Source organism: Salvelinus sp. IW2-2015, linkage group LG33, assembly GCF_002910315.2.
Source record: "Salvelinus sp. IW2-2015 linkage group LG33, ASM291031v2, whole genome shotgun sequence".
Lineage (NCBI taxonomy): Eukaryota > Metazoa > Chordata > Actinopteri > Salmoniformes > Salmonidae > Salvelinus > Salvelinus sp. IW2-2015.
The window spans coordinates 36,660,540-36,680,089 of NC_036872.1; the positions used below are offsets into that span (position 1 = coordinate 36,660,540).

General features: G+C 41.4%; 1 protein-coding gene across 1 annotated transcript in view; it reads right to left on the reverse strand.

Annotated features, from left to right (window-relative positions):
• Positions 1-1,923: 1,923 nt before the first annotated feature.
• Positions 1,924-19,550, reverse strand: part of LOC111957589 (kinase suppressor of Ras 2) — a 134,954-nt gene continuing 117,327 nt past the window's right edge. The window contains exons 14-19 of the mRNA XM_070436911.1: positions 16,394-16,490; positions 16,096-16,229; positions 9,773-9,907; positions 6,741-6,870; positions 5,779-5,912; positions 1,924-5,538 (exon numbers count right to left, since the gene is read on the reverse strand). Of these exons, the coding sequence (XP_070293012.1) occupies positions 5,529-5,538; positions 5,779-5,912; positions 6,741-6,870; positions 9,773-9,907; positions 16,096-16,229; positions 16,394-16,490 (640 nt within the window). The 3' untranslated portion in view covers positions 1,924-5,528. The remainder of the gene's footprint in view (positions 5,539-5,778; positions 5,913-6,740; positions 6,871-9,772; positions 9,908-16,095; positions 16,230-16,393; positions 16,491-19,550) is intronic.

Sequence of the window (19,550 nt, forward strand, 5' to 3'; positions counted from 1 at the left end):
GCAGACAGCATCATCAGCGTGCCAACGCTCCCTCTGGGCATGCAGGAATCTGTGGCCCAAAAATACATCAAAAATTTGACGGCAAGTGTCAATTAGTAGAATGATCAATTCAGTGTGAATGCTGGGATACGTGAAGGAGGATCCTGGAATATAGTCAACCCTCCATGTCCCTACGGACCTAAAGAGATGCATGCAAACACACTGTTGCTGCCAATTTGCTTAATACAAAATATACATGTCTGGGGAATGTGTAAATTATCTCCAACTCATCTCCTTTACACATATATACACAGTGTACAAAACATTAAGAACACCTGCTCTTTATTTGACAGACTGGCCAAGTGAATCCAGGTGAAAGATATGATCCCTTATTGATGTCAACGGTTAAATCCACTTCAATCAGTGTAGATGAAGGGGAGGAGACAGGTTAAAGAAGGATTTGAGACATGGATTGTGTATGTGTGCCATTCAGAGGGTGAATGGGCAAGACAACATATTTAAGTGACTTTGAACAGGTTATGGTGGTAGGAGCAGGAGCAGGTGCCAGGAGTACTGGTTTGAGTGTGTCAAGGACTACAGCGCTGCTGGGTTTTTCATGCTCAACAGTTTCCAGTGTGTATCAAGAATGGTCCACCACCCAAAGGACATCCAGCCAACTTGACACAACTGTTGGAAGCATTGGAGTCAACATGGGCCAGCATCCCTGTTTGACACCTTGTAGAGTCCATGCCCGACAAATTAAGGCTGTTGTGAAGGCAAAAGGGGCTTCATTTCAATATTAGGAAGGTGATCCTAATGTTTTGTACACTCAGTGTAGCTTAGGTGTTATGTCTGTGAAAAACCAGATGGTAGGCTAATCGTTTTGAATTATGTTACTGTTTAAACACTGGGAAGGACTCTTGAAGGGTTCTTGGTTGAGATTGATGACATTGTCCACCAGTACATTTGATGCAACTCAAACTTTCCTGATTGAAACAGTACCTTTAATCCAGATTTGTGTTTTCCTGCTTCAATTTTTCTTTTTATGGATTTTATATTCCCTTTTATGTACAAGTCTATTTAATTTGAGGTTAGCAACTGACTTTAGGCTGCGTTTTAAAGGATGGCTGAACTTCCTGATTTGGCATCGTATTCGATGGTTTCTTAACAAATGTTAGCGGTCACGAATTAATTCAAGTGAGAGTTGGTTTCGGGGTGTGGTTTGATATTGGTGTCTCGCTTGTATGTTTGCAGGTGAGAAGAGTTAGCCAAATTCTTACGCCAATTAGCTTCAGCCAGCTGGTGTGCGACTGTGGCAAAGTTGGTTTGACTTTGGATAGCCTACCTTTGGGGCTAGTTAGGGACCGCAATAAATTACACAATGAGAAAATATTTTCATGTTGCACACCTTTTAGTTTTCATTAAATTGTTTTAATATTTGTATATACATTTCTACAATTTATAGTTGGTTTGAGGTTTTTAAGTCATTGGAATTTGGAGCTATTGGAATTTTAACATTGTGTACATTGTGTAATTTACCGATGGTCCCCAACTAACCCCATAGGGATATTCATTGTCAAATTTACCACAGGCATTACAATCGGGCCACATGCAGCTGTACTCCGAATTTATGATTACTTGTTTGCTGCCAGTTGTGGGCATGTAGGCAGGATTGAAATAAACCCAAACTTAATTTAAGTTGTGATGCAGTCTCACACAAGTCTCACAAAACTTTGTTACACTTTTGTAGTCAATTTTGACAGTAGAATAAATGTTTCTGACTCATATCGATACCATATAGGTTGTTTTCTAATATATATGTTTGTTTTTAGGGGAAGTTGCTCTTCAATAAAGTTCTGTGCAAGGGTGTGTAGAACATTTTCAAAGTAACAAGTGCAAAATGTATAAAAGAGAAGAGGGTAAGATAAAAGATGAGTAAAAACATTCAAAATGAAAACATTTTTATTGGCATACTTTTTCGTAGAAGATGAGTGCAAATAAAGAGCTTCTGATGAATCTACCAGTCACGGAGCCATGGACCACAAGGCATTGATAAATACAAGCTTTTGGAGCTATACTCTACAATACAAGGCTTGAATCAGAAAATAAACATCAATGCTTACGTAATATAGGAAGGTATATGGAGAAAAATAAATCTGAATGAACAAAAATATACGACAAAACCACAACAACACAATACATACATTCATAAAGTAAGAAATCCTGTACACCAAAACTGCTGTAGTGAGTTCACATGGAATATTGATTTACGGCAACTGACGATAAAACGAGGTCTACAGTGCCTTGCAAAGGTATTCATCCCCCTTGGTGTTTTCCTATTTTGTTGCATTACAACCTGTAATTTAAATGGATTTTTATTTCGATTTCACATACACAAAATAGTCCAAATTAGTGAAGTGAAATCAAAAAAAGTACTTGTTTCAAATCATTCTAAACTGAAAAGTGGTGCGTGCATATGTATTCACCCCCTTTGCTGTGAAGCCCCTAAATAAGATCTGATGCAACCAATAACCTTCAGAAGTCACATAATTAGTTAAATAAAGTCCATCTGTGTGCAATCTAAGTGTCACATGATCTCAGTATATATACACCTGTTCTGAAAGGCCCCAGAGTCTGCAACACCACTAAGCAAGGGGCACCACCAAGCAAGTGGCACCATGAAGACCAAGGAGCTCTCCAAACAGGTCAGGGACAAAGTTGTGGAGAACTACAGATCAGGGTTGAGTTGTAAAAAAATATCTGAGACTTTGAACATCCCACAGAGCACCATTAAATCCATTATTAAAAATTGGAAAGAATATGGCACCACAACAAACCTGCCAAGAGAGGGCCACCCACCAAAACTCACGGACCAGGCAAGGAGGGCATTAATCAGAGGCAACAAAGAGACCAAAGATAACCCTGAAGGAGCTGCAAAGCTCCACAGTGGAGATTGGAGTATTTGTCCATAGGACCACTTTAAGCCGTACACTCCACAGAGCTGGGCTTTACAAAAGAGTGGCCAGAAAAAAGCCAATGCTTAAAGAAAAAAATAAGCAAACACATTTGGTGTTTGCCAAAAGGCATGTGGGAGACTCCCCAAACATATGGAAGAAGGTACTCTGGTCAGATGAGACTAAAATTTAGCTTTTTGGCCATCAAGGAAACACTATGTCTGGCGCAAACCCAACACCTCACATCACCCCGAGAACAACATTCCCACAGTGAAGCATGGTGGTGGCAGCAGCATGCTGTGGGTATGTTTTTCATCGGCAGGGACTGGGAAACCGGTCAGAATTGAAGGAATGATGGATGGTGCTAAATGCAGGGAAATTCTTGAGGGAAACCTGTTTCAGTCTTCCAGAGATTTGAGACTGGGACGGAGGTTCACCTTCCAGCAGGACAATGACCATAAGCATTCTGCTAAAGCAACACTCAAGTGGTTTAAGGGGAAACATTTAAATTTATTGGCTTTGACTAGGCCATTCCCAGACCTCAATCCAATTGAGAATCTGTGGTATGACTTAAAGATTGATGTACACCAGCGGAACCCATCCAACTTGAAGGAGCTGGAGCAGTTTTGCCTTGAAGAATGGGCAAAAATCCCAGTGGCTAGATGTGCCAAGCTTATAGAGACATACCCCAAGAGACTTGCAGCTGTAATTGCTGCAAAAGGTGGCTCTACAAAGTACTGACTTTGGGGGGGTGAATAGTTATGCACGCTCAAGTTTTCATTTTTTTTGTCTTATTTCTTGTTTGTTTCACAATAAAAAATATTTTGCATCTTCAAAGTGGTAGGCATGTTGTGTAAATCAAATGATACAAACCCCCCAAAAATCTATTTTAATTCCAGGTTATAAGGCAACAAAATAGGGAAAATGCCAAGGGGGTGAATACTTTCGCAAGCCACTGTATACTTTCCACTAAATGTTGATTGGTTTTTCCTGTTGATTTGTTTTTTTATCCAGCACAATTAGTTATTTCTCTTCACGATTATACTGTGCAAATATAATATTACAATCATTCTCTTAAACATCGCTTTTGAACATTTCTTTTTTACAAAGCAGGCTGTATAGTCTTATTAACTGTTGTAACTGTACTGTGTGGTGATCCTACGCTGACAACAGTTCCATCAGAAAATACCCCAGTGATCATATACTTAATGTAGAGCTGAAAGAGTCCACTTTGTATCGTAATAGTGAGACTAGATCCTTTGTAGTCCATTTCATGCACTTAAAAGTTGTAAACAGTACAAATATAAATGACCCACGTACAATATCTGAATTCCAGTAATTCCAAAATAGACAGATGTACTCCAAAAAACAGCAGCAATTTGTTTGTATGCATTTCCAACATATTTTACTGTATAATATAGTGTTGTAGAAAGGGCTTTATACAGGATTGGATTGTCTGCATCTAAGCCATGGCTGTACAGAGCCCATGGCAGTAGCTTTACAGTTCTTAGTTAGACACTGGTTTTCACAATCTGACTGCACTCTAGCTTGCTTAGATTTCAAATATCGCTGTGAAATATATGATAGAAAAGGCCAGGTCATGGACAGAGTCGTGTTACTAGACTGTGTCATGGTGTCTGTTCAGAAAGTGCTTTGTCAATTATAGGGCTGACAAATTCCTGAAGTGAATCGATTGTGTCATCATTAACGTACGTAGGTAGTGACCTTAGCTAGCTGGCTATACATCTCTTTTTTTTTTTTTCTTTTTTTTTTTTTTACTTTTCTGCGTTTAAACACCAAAGTAACCACTCTACACCTATTTCTCAGTGACAGCATTTGTCCAAGGTGTTGAAGCACATTTCTACTAAGTAATGAGATACATTTGAAGTGTCAGCGTTTTGACATTAGCGTGAGAGATTTCTAGTCAGTCAGTCTAGGTCTTCTCCTGAATGGCCCAGAGCTGAGAAAAAAGGCTGCTGTTCAAACATCTCGCACCCTATTTCCCATCTAGTGCACTACCTTTGACGTTTTTGACAGGTCAGTGTAGGGAATAGGATGCCATTTCTTTTTACGCATCCTCAACAGTGTTCACAGGCAATAATCAAAGCACAGAACAGTTTCCTACCAATGTACTGAAGTATCATCCAGCTCTACAAGTGACAGGAGTGGAGTCTTCACATTCAATAGTGAATAATGACTTTAAAATAAAGCTTTGAGACTAACATGTAGAGAACACAAACACAAGGGACCATGAGGTACACTGACAAATGACAAAGACAGTTGACAGACAGGAAATGGCAAGACAATTACTTAAAAATGTACATTTCACAATTCATTACATAATTACATTCATTCTAAAAACTAGTTCATTCTGATGCATTTTCCGTACACAATGAAGTGAGACATGACACACAAAAAAACTCTCATTAAAACAAGTGACATTGAGAAAAATACATTCCAGAATAAAGAAACCAACCAACAAACTGAACAGGTCATTTGAGTAATGAAATAAAACACATCTTCCATGTGATTAAACAATAAACCCAAAATATGAGTTCAGAGGATGTTGAGAAGTCTAGGTTCAGAGGGTCACGGTCAACTGCACCTATATACACACACACACACACACACACACACACACACACAACACACACCACACACAACACACACACACACACCACACACCACACACACACACACACACACACACCACACAACACACCACACACACACACACACACACACACAACACACACACACACACACACACACACATACACACACCATGAGGACTACATAGTCTAGGTGAGTTTACTTTGTTGTATTTTAGTCTCATTTGACATACTCAGCTGACTTCCAGAAGTGCCCTGGGTGGGAAAGGCGGCGGTTCCTTTTTGGCAACTTTTCCAGCAGATCCACCAGCTTGGAGAAGCTGGGCCTCTCCTCTTGCTCGAACGCCCAGCAGAAGAGCAGGATGTCCTAGGGAGGGAGATCCAGAACAGACCCCGTTTAGAGAGCCAGGCACACACAGGACAAACAGGAGAAAGAGACCTGCGTGGAGAACTGGACAAATGGACGAATGCCACCGGATTCAAATAACAGTATTTTTTCCTGTGAGAGAAATTATTTTGTGAAGTGGTTCAGAAAACACAAATAACAAACAGCCAATGAGGATGCTCATTCTGAACACCTGTAAATTGATATGTATGAGGATGCTCATTCTGAACACCTGTCAATTGATATGTATGAGGATGCTCATTCTGAACACCTGTCAATTGATATGTACACAGATCAGACCTGAAACAACCAGGCGTGTGGTGTTCAGCTATGTGAAGAAAGAAAGTTAACACTGCACTACTATGAAGAACCCTACTCAGGAATATACAGTATCTTTACCCATGGACTTAGAATATGTTCACCTACAACTAGTGAGCAACTTCTAACTGCTCCCGAGTGACGCAGCGGTCTAAGGCACTGCATCTCAGTGCAAGAGAGGCCTTGCCAGTACAAGACTGTCATTGTAAATAAGAATTTGTTCTTAACTGACTTGCCTAGTTAAATAAAGGTAAAATTACAAATTTAAATTAAGAGGTGTCACTACAGTCCCTGGTTCGAATCCAGGTTGTATCACATCCGGATGTGATCGGGAGTCCCATAGGGCGGCGCACAATTGGCCCAGCGTTGTCCGGTGTAGGCCGTCATTGTAAATAAGAATTTGTTCCTAACTGACTTGCCTAGTTAAATAAAGGTTCAATGAAACATAGTCAGTAGGTGTGGTACAGTTTGCTGTAAATGGGCAACACTCACCGATATCTCTTTGCCCATACCGATCTGTGTGAGATTGGGTTTCATTCCGCTGCCCACCTGCCAGATGATAACCTCTGCTGGCTGGTTCTTATAAGGCCACTCACGTGCATGCAACTCGTACCAGATAGTGCTGCAGACAGACACAGCACAGGGGGGAATCAGTTGGGGGCGGCAGATGTGTGAAATATCCCATGGTTTAGACATTTAACATTATGATACCATCAATGACACGGCAGCATAGATTTCACTGTGCAGTTTCACAATTAATTGATTTGTTTTCCTATTCAGCACCTGCTCAGGGAGATTGGATGTGTGTATGTAATATTTTCCTATTACGGTGAGATTATGACAAAATACAACAACAGACATCCACACACAATGGGTATCAAACCACCTCTATGCTGTATGTCTGTTGTGCTTGCCGGAATACATTGAAAAGCTATAGACGCTCCGACAATGAGTCTGACAGACCACAAGGTTGCTGCTGAGGAACTAACTTTATATCAAACCTGTTAGGTCCATTTAATACAGTATACTTCATCAACATCGTCACACTATCCTCTCTTTGCATTATGAGCAGCCATTTTCTCCACTGTCATGTCAACAACCAGGGTTGAGTAGCATAAAAATAGCATTTGGCCAAGATAGAAAGAAAAAAACACATGGAGAATTGCTGAATATGTACAACAGCTCTAGGGGTCACCTCTAGATAACACTAAGGCACCAACAGGCCAGATGGACACCGGCTGTATCCCAAATGACACCCTATTCCCACAGGGCTCTGGTTAAAAGTAATGCACTTTATAGGGAATAGCGTGCCATATGGGGCCCATCCAGTGTGTATGTGAGCACTGCGTCCCTTCCCCTCAGACTGATCCAGTGACAGGCCCTCCATATGGGAGGACATCTGAAAATGCAATTGTGTTAGGAGTCAACAGTGCAGGGTCCGCCCACGCAAAGGGGTCTGTGACGATCACAGAAGATAAAAAATAGAAGGCAAGGAATGGCAGAGCATGGAATGTTAGAACTTGTGTTATAACTAGGGTCAGTGTTATAGCCCAGCCAGACAATTTATAAAACTTGATCTCCACTGTAAAAAGCCTATTTCACTAGGCTATTGAAATTCTATCTCCAGCTGTCCTATAGTAATGAACGTGTAGGGGTCGGGAGTCGGGATGCAGTAAGCAGCTTTTCTCAGCAAGTCGCTATCATGAATCAGTATAATTTTTATGGATATATAGAAAGAAATGTCAATAGAAAACGGTGCAGCTAGTTTGCAGTCTTTCCAGCTTCAGTTTGAAGTAATTGTTGTATCTGTGTTGTTGGCTAGCTCCTCTGAACAACAGTGTCCTGACGTGAGAGCACATGTTCTATGCCAGGTGAAATCGCGCATCATTAGCTCATTGTTATGGGATGTATCTAAATAAATGTCACTAGAAAACAGCTCAAACAAATGCAAATGCAGCTACTTTGTTGTTATTCAGACTACACAGTTTGATGTGACTGTAAGTTAGCCGTAGTTGGCTAGCTAGCAAGCAATGGATAAGAACATTGCCAGCCAGTATGGCAATGGAACATTTAGAACGAATGACTGGGTCGAGTCCATAGATACAAAACAAAAAGACTGAACGACTCTGGCAACCGAACCGATAGAACGAACGACCAGCCGGCTTGGGTAGCAACCCTAGATTTGTGTCCGGACTATATCTTGTGGAAGGATGAAATAGTATAAATAAATTCATCAAAATAACGTTTTTCATTAAAATATGTAAATCATTATTTGAATATGTTGGTATCCCGTTGTATAAAGTAACAATGCACTCGAAGCCGGTGTTTGGAGGATATATTGGCAAGGTTTGCCGGCTCAAGACAGTCTCGAGCCAAAATACATCCGTGCCAATACATCTTCCAAACACCAGCTTCGAGGACATTATCACTTAATTATAACTAGGGTCAGTGTTATAACTAATGGAATAACTAGGGTCAGTGTTATAACTAGGGGCAGTGTTATAACTAGTGTTATAACTGGGGTCAGTGTTATAACTAGGGTCAGTGTTATAACTAGTGTTATAACTAGGGGCAGTGTTATAACTAGGGGCAGTGTTATAACTAGTGTTAACTAGGGTCAGTGTTATAACTAGTGTCAGTGTTATAACTAGTGTTATAACTAGGGTCAGTGTTTAACTAGTGTTAACTAGGGTCAGTGTTATAACTAGTGTTATAACTAGTGTCAGTGTTATAACTAGTGTTATAACTAGGGTCAGTGTTTAACTAGTGTTAACTAGGGTGAGTGTTACAACTAGTGTCAGTGTTATACCTAGTGTTATAACTGGGGTCAGTGTTATAACTAGGGTGAGTGTTATAACTAGTGTTATAACTAGGGGCAGTGTTATAACTAGTGTTATAACTGGGGTCAGTGTTATAACTAGGGCGAGTGTTATAACTAGGGTCAGTTTTATAACTAGTATTATAACTAGAGTCAGTGTTATAACTAGTGTTATAACTAGAGTCAGTGTTATATCTAAGGTACTAGAGTTTTTCTTGGTTAGGTCAGGTAGACCGGAAAACTATAACCATTCTAGCTATTATTACCATTTTATTACAACCATTCCAAACATGGATGAGAGGGAAGATGGAAGAGAAGGAAGATGGCTGAGACGGAAGATGGCTGAGAGGAAAGATGGAAGAGATGGTAAATGGTTCAGAGGGATAACAAAAAAATAAAATAAACATTATAGTATTTGTCTTGCTAGTGACAAACCCAATTTCCCCTAGTGGGATAAAGTTTATTCAATTTCATTCAAGTCAATACAATCGGGCTTGAAAATCCAATGAAAACTAGACAGAGAGTGAAGAGGCTCCTGAACAACTCCTCACAACAAAAGAGAAGTGGTAAGGGACACGTAGTGTATTCAAAATGGCATCATATTCCCTAATAGTGCACTATGTTTAACCAGAGAGATATGGGCCCTGGTCGAGAGTAGCGCACTACATATGGAATAGGGTACCATTTGCAACGTAGCGGTACTCACCCGAAAGCAAAGACGTCTGACTGTTTGGAGAAAGGCAGCTTGTCCTCCTCTGTTTCCGGGGAGAGCTGAGAGACTATTTCAGGGGCCAGGTGACACAACCACCCACTGGGGATCCTCAGCTTGTCCTCTCTACGGCTGCAGGATAGAGACAAGTCAACAACAGTCTGAATGCGGAACGGTGTGTAGTCATTCATAGTTTTCTCAAAGTTTATGGGCACCATTTTTTTGTTCTAATTGTTCATAATTATAATTCATAATTAATATCATCCCTATACAGATAAAGCAGTATGGGGTTGTACATTTCTGCTACTTTTGTGTTGTTATCTTGATCTAAATACAGTATTATTGTTTAATTGAACTTCCAGTAGTTCATACACACACTAGGAGACATCTAAAACAACTGGAAGGCGGCGTTTTGTGTCAAGGGTCAATCTGTCCTTTTCTTTCCCATCTACACAAACATCCTGCTGGATGATATCACACCCCAAACGCACCCTGAGGCATCCTGCTGGATGACATCACACCCAAAACGCACCCTGAGACATCCTGCTGGATGACATCACACCCCAAACGCACCCTGAGACATCCTGCTGGATGATATTCCACTACCCCAAACGCACCCTGAGACATCCTGCTGGATGACATCACCCCAAACGCACCCTGAGACATCCTGCTGGATGACATCACACCCCAAACGCACCCTGAGACATCCTGCTGGATGTCATCACACCCAAAACGCACCCTGAGACATCCTGCTGGATGACATCAACACCCCAAACGCACCCTGAGACATCCTGCTGGATGACATCACACCCCAAACGCACCCTGAGACATCCTGCTGGAGATGACATCACACCCCAAACGCACCCTGAGACATCTTGCTGGATGACATCACACCCCAAATGCACCCTGAGACATCTTGCTGGATGACATCACACCCCAATTGCACCCTGAGACATCCTGCTGGATGACATCACACCCCAAACGCACCCTGAGACATCCTGCTGGATGACATCACACCCCCAAACGACCCTGAGACATCCTGCTGGATGACATCACACCCCAAACGCACCCTGAGACATCCTGCTGGATGACATCACACCCCAAACGCACCCTGAGACATCCTGCTGGATGACATACACACCCCATTAGAAAGTCTAAATCCTGATGGCTCAGTCAGGCTCTTTTCTCTCTCTCTCCACCATGTTCATTCCATCTCTCTTTATCTCTCTCTCTCTCTTTATCTTCCCATTAGCGACATAGATCGTCCGACCTCTCTCGCTTCTCTCTCCATCTCTCTCTGTTCTCTCTACTCCAGAACTCCTCTCTGCTCCTTTCCTTCTCCCATTTCTCTCGAACGTCTCCATCTTTATCTCATCTTCTGTTCTATCTTCTCGTCTCTTCTCTCTTTATCTCTCCGCATATCTCGCTTCCGTGCTCCCTCTCCTTTCTCTCTCGTCTTTTATCGCTTCATAACTGCTCGTCCTCGCCCTTCTCTTTAAATCTTCCCATCTCTCGCTCTTCTCGTCTCTTTTATCTGTTGTCCTAGTCCTCTCTCCTCCCATCTCTCTCTCTCCTCTCACCAAGCTGGGTACCGCCAAGGTTATGCATCACCGGAGTACTCTCTATTTTCTCCTCATTCTTCCATCTCTACTTCTCGTATCTCTCCATCTCTCTCATTCTTCCATCTCTCTCTTATCTCTCTATCGCTCTCATTCTCCTATCTCTCTCTTTCTCCCATCTCTCTCCCCCTCTCTCTCATTCTCTTTCTTTTTCTCTCTCTCTTTCAATTCATTCTCTCTCTCTTTCTCTCTCTCTGGGTTTGTTGTTTTGAGAAGTTTGTTGTTTTGGAAAGTTCTGAAAGTGTCACACCCTGATCTGTTTCACCTGTCTTTGTGATTGTCTCCACCCCCCTCCAGGTGTCGCCCATCTTCCCTATGATGCCCTGTGTATTAATACCTGTGCTCTCTGTTTGTCTGTTGCCAGTTCGTCTTGTTTGTCAAGTCAACCAGTGGTTTTGTGTCAGTGCCTGCTTTTCCCCAGTCTCTCTTTTCTCGTCCTCCTGGTTTTTGACCCTTGCCTGTCCTGACCCTGTACGCCCCCACCTGACCACTCTGCCTGCCCCTGAGCCTGCCTGCCGTCCTGTACCTTTGCCCCTGTGGCTGTAATAAACATTGTTACTTCGACACGGTCTGCATCTGGGTCTTACTTTGATACCTGATAGAAAGTCTATTGAAAAAGTTTGGTTACTAGCTAGCTACCCTTTGAGTTTGGATCCCGCGACTCGGTTGGCATCAGTTGCTGGAACTGCTACTATCTGTCCAGTGATCCTGCCTGCATTTTTGACGCCACACTTCACACAACAAGTCCTGCAGGCTCTAGTGTTATCTTATCGTGATTGTCCAGTCATATGGTCAAGTGCTGCAAAGAAAGACCTAGTTAAGCTGCAGCTGGCCCAGAACAGAGCAGAACGTCTTGCTCTTCATTGCAATCAGAGGGCTAAAATTAATACTATGCATGCATGGCTCTCTTGGCTAAGAGTTGAGGAAAGACTGACTGCATCACTTATTGTTTTAATAAGAAACATTAATGTGTTGGAAATTCCAAATTGTTTGCATAGTAAACTTACACGCAGCACAGACACACACACTTACCCCACCAGACATGCCACCAGGGGTCTTTTCACAGTCCCCAGATCCAGAAAAAATTCAAGAAAACGTACAATATTATACAGAACCATGAGTGAATGGACCTCTCTTCCATCTTATATAGTGCAAGTAAACAGCAAACCTGGTTTCAAAAAAACAAATAAAGGAACACTTCATGACACAACGCCTCTCCCCCATGTCACCTACTTGTTGTGTGTATGTACTGACATGTACGTGGAACTGATAGAGGCACACACGAACACACTACATGTTCATGTATGTAAATTGTAAAGTATTTTGTCTGTAATATCTTTTCCGTTATGTGTTGAACCCCAGTAAGACTAGCTGCCACCACTGGTGTCGACTAATGGGGATCCTAATAAATCAAATCAAATCGACTACAACCCTTCTGACATTCTCAACTACTTCAAAATGCATCCTGAGCGCTCACTGACTCAGTCAAATAGACAGGCACACTGGCAGCTCTGCAATAACACACAGCACTGCATTGCACTACTGTGGGTATTTCCATCCAAAGGATCTGCTATCTGTCCACTCATTCATCCGTTTTCATCATGATGCACACAACAACACGTTGAGTCATGAAACTGATGGTTTCATTTAGATCCCCACTGTAGTTCTTATTTAATGACGAAGATATATATGCAGGGCGTTGTTTGTTTTCTATTGGTGATAATGATAATTCATCATTCAGAAGGTTGGCTTTGGTAGGTGAGGAAGTTTTACTAACAAAAAAAGAGTGAACCAGGGGCGGCAGGTAGCCTAGTGGTTAGAGCACTGAGCCAGTAATCCGAAAGGTTGCTAGATCGAATCCCCGAGCTGACAAGGTAAAAATCTGTCGTTCTGCCACTGAACAAGACAGTTAACCCACCGTTCCTAGGCTGTCATTGTAAATAAGAATTTGTTCTTAACTGACTTGCCTGGTTAAATGAAAACAACAGTCTGATTATTCAACCGCCTGTTAGCAGAGGCCCAGTATTGTTGACATTTCAGACATCTACATTTCCTCATGTGTGTTTGGCAGGTTGACACTACATGAATGGTTGTCAAACATTTCCCAGTAAAAATTAGAAACACTCCTGTTTGTGTGACACACACACACACTCCTGACGCCACCACAACATAGCGTTCCTGCTGAGAGTGAGGGGCGGTAGGTAAATGTTTGTCTTGTCATTCCGTCAGACCTGTTTATTAGCAAGCTGTCTTGCCTGCAAATGAAAATAAACAACAACATAAACAAGTCACAACTACTGACGCTAGATTAACCATCTCACACCTAGCTATTTGTTCCCAGAAATTATTTGAGATGTTCAACTTTGAAATAGAGGCTTCTGGGTATTGACGACAATACCAGACGTCTATGAGGGTTTAATCAGGAGTCGAGGGATGGATGGGACGTCTCAAAAACAGCAACAAAAACATATTTTGATTATTTTCCCAATAATTTGGGGAGGGGCTTTCTTCATCATCCAGAGAGATGCCAAAAACATCAAATGATAACCTGACAAACAGTAAGCCTTAGTGTGGCCATTGTGAGCATTGGTGCACAGTCATTTCATAGAGACTTTTGTACACTGCAAGTCAAATAGCACAACAGGAAATACAAAAAAAAAACTTTCCAGGTTTTCTCTGTTCGGCATTGCAGTAACAACAGTTCCTTAAAACAATCCTAACACAATGATCAGAGTGAATCACATATTCTTTGATCTGTTAGAATCTTTAGATGTTGTGTACATACACACATTCTGTTTGGCTCCTGCTTCTGTCTAGTCAACCAGCCTGGTCTCATTGACTAGACGTAACATAGTAAATGTACATCCGGGACACTCAAATTAGTATGATACCGTATGTTACGTTTGGTATGGTTACATTAGACAGATGGTTACTTAAGTCAAAAAACAAAAGTAGGGTGGGTTGGTGTATAATGAAAACGTCTAGCAACCTAAAGGTTGTGAGTTTGAATCTCATCACGGACAACTTTAGCATTTTAGCTAATTGGCAACTTTTTAGCTATTTGTTAGCTAACCGTTCCCCTAACCTTTTAGCTAACCCTTCCCCTTCCCCTAACCCTTTAACCTAACTCCTAAACTTAACCCTAACCCCAACTCCTAGCCTAGCTAACGTTAACCAGCCAGCAAATGTTAGCTGCCTAGTCACCTAGCTAGAATTTGTAACATATCATATGTTTAGCAAATTCGGAATATATCATTTGAATTGTAATTCGTAGCATATCAAACTAAATGAGTGATCGACATCCACAAATCAATAATTACCATACAAAACGTAACATATCATACTAAATGGGGTCACAGAGTTATGTACAGAATAATATGAAATTCTCTGAGACCAGGTTGAGTAAATGACTATACTACAATACAAAGTATTGATTCCAGAGCAAACCAAAATGGCAGTTGGCTACACTGGAAACTAACGATAGACTGGATAAAGCTGTATAAGATCTAGGTGCATGTTGCATCATGTTACAGGATTGCATATCTGTCTACAGTAACACTTCAGCATGTATTTAGAAGAGGCTTCAGGTTTTAATGAGCTGTTAAGAATGCCGATATAAAACCATCCATCTTCATTTGACATAAACAGTGACTCATCTCATACACTTTTCCTACCCTCTTCCATCCATGGTGTTGAAATGCACTCCCACGCAACACCACGTTTCAACTATGTTGTACAAACTTGTTGAAAACACACTATGCAATACCTCTCGTTGGGAAGCCGGCTGATTATAATAATTAGTAGTACATAGCACGTGTAATCGTCTCACAGTCAATAGCAGGAACACATCTCATACCTACTGGAGATTTTTAATTGATGTGGCCAATTAAATGGAAATACATCCCTGATGACAAATCTAATCACCAGTCAATTATAGCAGTTGGTGTCGTCTCACCATATATGTCAATCAAAACGCCTGTAAAGCTGTTGATAACGCCTGTAAAGCTGCTCCATATATAAGTATTGACAAAAGATTTATTAAGATGCCTTGCTGTGTGAAACGTGTGGCTGCTGGCATTTCAGGGAGCAGTCATTTCAGGGAGCAGTCATTTCAGGGAGCAGTCATTTCAGGGAGCAGTTATTTCGGGGAGCAGTCATTTCAGGAAGCAGTCATTTCAGGAAGCAGTCATTTCAGGGAGCAGTCATTTCAGGGAGCAGTCATTTCAGGGAGCAAGTCATTCATGGAGCATCATTTCAGGGAGCAGTCATTTCATGGAGCAGTCATTTCAGGGAGCAGTCATTTCAGGGAGCAGTCATTTCAGGGAGCAGTCATTTCAGCATAGCGGCAGAGATAGGTTTTAATCACTCTAAGGGAGACAAATTAAATAGAGATTAGCACCGATCCATATAATTTTCTAGATAATACAGACGTTTGAACCACTAAAGAGTATAATCATCACTGCAGTAAAATAACTATTACAGCAGGCGGGGTTATAATGACACACACCTTTCTATTTGGTTTCTTTTTGTTTTCCTACTTATGCTTTTTCTAAACAGATGTATCTATGTATCTTATCCCAGCACATCTACTGTACTGTACTGCACTCTACTGTACTGTACTGCACAGTACTGTACTGCACTCTACTGTACTGTACTGCACTCTACTGTACTTTAATGTAAAGTACAACGGTAAGTACTAACCTGCCGGCTTGCAGAACCCCAGATATGGTGAAGAGTCCGAAGTCGGTGATGACCACTTTGCCGTTGTCATAGAAAACATTCTTGGACTTCATGTCCTTGTGTAGGATCCCCTTGGCGTGAAGATAGCCCATTCCCTGAAAACAACACAAACATAACTCATTGTGAGTCTAGACTGAGTCAAATTTGTGACCAATATTGTCGTAGAAGAAATTGATTGATTGAATGATCCAGGCAGTCTCCAACACATTGATTATGTTGTTAAGGTAATGTGTATTGAGTCTTAAAAACATTACAGTACCTTAACCATCTCCTGGGCGATCTGTCTGGTCTTGTTAACATCCAGGATGACTTTGGCATCCCTCACCACCGAATACAGGGTCCTTCCCTTACACAAGCTGAGCGAGAGACATTACAACTTAACAACACATCATACATTAGAACACAGTAGATTATAATAGAGTAAGGTATAGTATAGTAGAGTAGAATATAATAGATTATAGTATAGTAGAGTAGTGGAGTGTAGTGGAGTGTAGTGTAGAGTATAGTAGAGTATAGTCGAGTAGTGTAGAATAGTGTTATGCAGAGTAGTGTGGAGTGGTGTAGAGTAGAATAGAGTAGTGTAGAATATAGTATAGTATAGTAGAATATAGTAGAGTAGAGTAGAGTAGTGTCAAGACGTTGGCAGTGGGGGTAGGTTTATGACAGTCATAAATACCTCTTTCCCCCCTCCCCCGTTCCTCTTCCCTACTGATGTGACATAAGAAAACCCCTTGGTTAACATAGAGATTCTGGGTAACATCAGAAGTTGGGGGAAATGAACTATATTCTGGTAATCCGACCAACTGAACATATGCGGTGGTACTTAAGGTATATTATGTCAGTTCGGTTGCCCTCTGACACATTCTCATCAATGATAGAATGACATAAACTCTACTGTGGAAAGTCTAAACGTCAGAGGTATCGGATTCACATGGAATTGTTGTTTAATTGAAATGTTTGAATATGACATTATTTGTGAAGAGGTGAAATGTAATTTTAGCTTCCAAATGAGAGATCTGGACTTTCATAAGTTTTCCTCTGCTCACAGTGGCCCGCCCCTGTGAAGAGGCATGGGTTATAAACTTTTCAGACACACCCCTCTCCCTCCACTATAAAATCCATTGACAAGAATATAACTTTCTGTTCCGGGCACACCAGGATGACGATCCGGTGTCAGAATGGTTCAGATAAAAACTACAGAACTAAGCAAACATCAGCATGGACTTTGATTGTGAATGGTATGAACTTTGAACTCGTATTCACTACAGAAGTGATATCTCCTAGCCGTTGAGTTAGCAACAGCTAAACGCAGGTTAGGAAGGACAGTCCGAGTATCCCGTCTACTACACACAACGTTACTCCAACGTATCCCGTGACTACCAGAGACATTCTCCAAAGGACAGAGGACTCGGGTTGGCGATACGGTCTTCCATCTACCACCAACCTACTGAAGCGCAGCTCAGAGTAAATATTTATTGCATTTTCCTTTTCAAATGGGCGGTAATTTAGAATGCATCAGATACTGTATTTACGATAGCACAGCTCGCCTATGTTCCAGTCTCCCGTCTCTTTCACTAAGACTCAGCCCTCCCTTTGTGTAACAAGCTGTCATATCTATTCCGCCGCTAGGGACGTTTTTCTGTATGACGTAATTTGTGATCAAGTTATGATTTAATTGTATATGTGTGATTCTGTGTGATTAGTTAGGTATTTAGTAAATAAATAATTAAACCCAATTTTGTATTGCTGATGTCAACTTGTTAGCCAGGATTCTTGCAGATAATCAAGGACTTACAACTTTCAGATGAGACTGAATAAAATGACGATTAATGTGACTGCTATTTAGTAAAATATTACTAAATCTTAAGAGTTTATTCGGAAGATAACAGCTCTATAAATATTCTTTCGTGGTGTCCCTCTCTAGTTAATTAATAATTTACATGATTAGTTCAATCAGGTAATATTAATTACGGAAAATTATTTTATAGAATAGCATGTCATAGCATAATCTGGCATAGTCAAAGACACGACAGTAGTGTAGAGTAGAACAATGTAGAGTAGTGTAGAGTAGAATAGAGTAGAATATAGTAAGTAGATGTAGAGTAGAATAGAGTAGAATTATAGTAGAGTAGAATATAGAGAGTAGGTAGAGTAGAGTAAAGATAGAGTAGTAGAATAGAGTAGAATAGAGTAGAATAGAGTAGAGTAGAGTAGAATAGAATAATATATTCATCTTCATAGCAGAGAAGCATTGTTTCATGAAATCATATGATATGTACTTTTTTCTTTTTCCAGGGTGGTTTTGTTGTTAATTGAATATTCAATAATGGATGATGGTATCAGTTCCAGTGTACGGACAATATCCATTATGTTTTGTTGTTAATTGAATATTACACATTACAGTTACATCTCCAATAACACAAGCTGAGCATTTGACTTGTAGTGGAGGAATAACTGGTTTGACATCTATCCCAAGGCTCTCGTTTGGCCTCAGAGGGCAGGCGATGGATGAGAGCAGAGAACAACTAAAGCCAGGGCTGCCTGCCATCTATCCACTCCTGGTGAATCACAGTCAGGGGCTGCCTGCCATCTATCACTCCTGGTGAATCACAGCCAGGGGCTGCCTGCATCTATCCACTCCTGGTGAATCACAGCCAGGGGCTGCCTGCATCTATCCACTCCTGGTGAATCACAGCCAGGGGCTGCCTGCCATCTATCCACTCCTGGTGAATCACAGTCAGGGGCTGCCTGCCATCTAACAGTAATGGCACAGGGCAACCGCAAAAAGTTTCAGCTGGACTGAAAGAGATAGCTCAGCAAGATAATCTCTCTCTCTCTCTGTGTGTATAATGAGAGAGAGAGCGAGAAAGATACCCTCACACAGAGCGTGTCAGACCAGACCTCTTCATTATACAACCTCACAGGGTGGTCCCGCAGGTCTGGGAGAGTGTCTTGCTGGTCTGGCCGGGGTGTCTATTGATCTGTTGCTTTTTGTGAGGTATTGGGGCTGCGTTGAGGGGATGTCTTTAGGGTCCGGACGAAGGTGGGCACTGCTGCCTTGTATAGGTGGACCTGGTCATAAAGGCTCTTCACATTATCTCTTTGATCATGTAAAAGTCCAGCTGAAACTTTTCCTCTTTAGCTTTTGTGAGTGTAATGTTTACTGTTTATTTTTTATTGTTATTTCACTTTTATTCATTAATCTACGTCACTTGCTTATGTTTCCATGCCAATAAAGCCCTTTGATTGAATTGAGAGAGAGTAGCATTACATCTCCTCACATCCAAAGCCTCCCCTCCCATCACCCCAAACCCTCCCTCACCCCCCTTCTATCACCCCAAAGCCCTCACCCTCACCCCCTTCTATCACCACAAAGCCCCTCCCCCTCACCCCCCTCTATCACCCCAAAGCCCCTC